The sequence below is a fragment of the Vigna radiata genome, unplaced genomic scaffold (genome assembly GCF_000741045.1).
Source record: "Vigna radiata var. radiata cultivar VC1973A unplaced genomic scaffold, Vradiata_ver6 scaffold_187, whole genome shotgun sequence".
In the NCBI taxonomy this organism is placed as follows: domain Eukaryota; kingdom Viridiplantae; phylum Streptophyta; class Magnoliopsida; order Fabales; family Fabaceae; genus Vigna; species Vigna radiata.
This window is the reverse complement of record NW_014541998.1, coordinates 423,075-425,796: the sequence shown is the minus strand read 5'-3', so window position 1 is coordinate 425,796 and position 2,722 is coordinate 423,075. Positions and strand designations below refer to the sequence as shown.

General features: G+C 30.4%; 1 protein-coding gene across 3 annotated transcripts; it reads right to left on the bottom strand.

The window, feature by feature from the left end:
* Positions 1-291: 291 nt before the first annotated feature.
* LOC106778800 (plant cysteine oxidase 3) lies at positions 292-2,052 on the bottom strand. Of its 3 annotated transcripts, XM_022776323.1 has the most exons (6): positions 1,936-2,052; positions 1,675-1,801; positions 1,406-1,560; positions 1,159-1,303; positions 556-759; positions 292-461 (listed from the first exon to the last, which is right to left on the bottom strand). In XM_022776323.1, the coding sequence occupies exons 2-6, from the start codon at positions 1,778-1,780 to the stop codon at positions 358-360; spliced, it is 714 nt and encodes a 237-aa protein (XP_022632044.1). In that variant the 5' UTR covers positions 1,781-1,801; positions 1,936-2,052; the 3' UTR covers positions 292-357. The 3 variants fall into 3 exon arrangements, with proteins under 3 accessions (XP_022632044.1, XP_022632045.1, XP_014522282.1); XM_022776324.1 differs by lacking the exon at positions 1,936-2,052 and having other exon boundaries at positions 556-756; positions 1,675-1,906; XM_014666796.2 differs by lacking the exon at positions 1,936-2,052 and having other exon boundaries at positions 1,675-1,904.
* Between the last annotated feature and the right edge of the window lie 670 nt (positions 2,053-2,722).

Sequence of the window (2,722 nt, the reverse complement as noted above, 5' to 3'; positions counted from 1 at the left end):
ATATATATATATATATATATATTAAATGTGGAACTAAACATTAGTTAATATAAATTTAATAAGTAATAAATTTTTTTAGAATAATTTTCAAATGATTTTAATAATATCTTAAAATTTAGACTTTAAATTTAATTCAATATTATAAAATTAATTTTAGAAAACGAAATTTAAACCTAACAAATAATAAATATTATTTAAATCAATTTTAGATAATTTTAATGTTATTTCAAATAGATAAATTTTGATTCAAACTCAATATTATCTAACTAGTTGAGAAATTAGTTATATATTATAAATTTAAGATCAAGTGCTGATTAATATATTTATATTTACTCATACCAACATGTACACTTGTTATCAAAATTGGTATTCGTTTACTGTTACAATTGGAGGTCCAATATAAGGTGCTCCTCGAACAACTAGGTCACTAGGCATGGGTCTCTCCTCAAGTATAGCATAACCTGTAACATCAAAACAGAGAGCCTTAAATTTTGTGCCTAAAGATGAATCAAGGAAGAGAAATGAAAGAACCAAAATGAAAAGGAAAATACTTACCATGAAGAGAAGGAATAGGAATATCTGAAAAGTAAGTGGAGGGCCTTCCAAAGTCTTCAGAATATGGTGGAGAAAGCACATCTAGTATTGCACAAGCTGTCAATGCTGTGAAAGAATGAATATTGCCACCACTTCTTGGAAACAATATCGATGGCTCATGTGGTGCTTTCATTACTTCATCCACAACTTTCCCACCTAACCCTACTGTATTCATATTTCAAAGTTCAAAGATAAATTGATATTCTACTAAACTACAAATATATCATTATTCACAAACTGTAATTACACCTAGATACTAAGTTTTGTACTTTCAATTATATAACTAAATTTATTTTTAATCTATAAAAAAGGAGTTGATTTTGATATTTTAAAATTGTCATTTATTGATGACATACCATTCTGCTTTACAAGTCATTTCAAACATTATTGAAGTGATGTATGAACACCCGTGTCACAAGCTAGTGTTAGATGTTGATAGAGACAAGTCTTAATCCATTATAAAAGCCAAAACTGAAGAAAAAACAAATAAAGGATGAAACAAAATTTGCTATATAGATAGAAGAATGCAGAAACGAGTTGATATAAAAAGCAATTTCTTCTTACCAGTTTGGGTTCCAGAACAATCCAATGCAATCCAGTCATAAGCTTTAACATACGCAGAACCATACAACAGCTTACTCAACACTGTCATTTCTGGGTGATCGTGAAGAGGAAATACTTTTCCTGCTGGAAGACAGAACACACCCATCTGCATGTTCTTCAAATTATCAGTTACAAGGGTCCTTAAATCTCACTCCAACATTAACAAAAGAAGCAATTCAAATACAATATTTCTACTTTCTGAACTCACAGAGAAATTTTCACATTCATGAATGTGAATGTATGTAATCTCAGAGAAACTTTGTCCACAAAGCAATCCCTTGCTGCTATCACCACTTGCATCTGACACAGGAGAATCACACATCCCCAACTCGTCGATTCCCACATCTATAGCTTCGATCTTGTCTGCAAATTAATTGAATTCAAACATTTGAATCACATGGAAACTGATAACTACAGAGGTTAGGATTTATGAATTAGAAGAATAATGAGAAAAACAAATGAACAAATGTGCACAACCTAGCAAATCTTTTACATAATGGATTTGTTGAAAAGTTGGAAGCTCCTTTTGAGAGAACAGGGCATGAGAAGCATCATAAAGCATTTGAATTTTGCTCTTTTCCATTGTTTAAGGGTGGAGTTTAGCCTTAGTTGGTTATGTTGCGACCAAATTTGAAAGCATCAATGAGATATATCAGGTATCAATAAATCAAGGGACAGTGAATAAAGGAGAAAAAAAGATTGTAAAGAAAGCAAATTAAACATTGGGCCTTATCTTACCAGTATTATAATTCAGTGGGTGTGCATCTTTTATCTCAATTTCTTCCCCTTTTGAAGAAGGGTTATTTATTATACAACTAGGTTAAGCTGGGGGCGGAAGTTCCAAACAGTCAACTTCTAAAGATAACTTCTGCCCTATGTTTAAAACATAAAATGGGCCACAAACTTAGAAAAGATGTAAAACTATGCTAAATGTCACAATTACATTGGTCATTCATGCGGTAGCTTATTGCATTAGAAATTTTAAAATTTCTGAAATCTCTAAAATCAAAAGATTTATATTAAAAATCACAAAATATTGGTCGTGTCATGCTGGTAAAGAAACAAGCGTTTGTTGTTGTTGATGGTACAATTAACAAGTGTCTATGTTTTACGTTGGGAGGTATTAAGCTCACTGTGTACTAAGTGCATCTCTTAAAGTATTAAAAGAATAATGATGATGGAAAACTTATCCGTGCTGAAACTAGGAACTGAAAAGTAATATAAAACTAATGTCAGGGGTAACTGTATATGCTCAAAATAACATGTCAACCATCAACTTTGCAATTTGGTATCCTAATGTTATGGCAAACTATTAATAATATTGTAATTCTCAATTTGAGGTTCCACATTAGGTATATTTGAATATAGGTTTTTTTTTTTTTTTCAAATGGCTTGGTTAAAAAAAAATCATACTTACGAAAATATTACTCAGATAAATTAGCAAAATTTAATGTTTATAGATAGCTGAATTCTAGTAATAGAGGTTAAGATACTATTGTCAAAATAAAAGTCCCAATTATAGTTC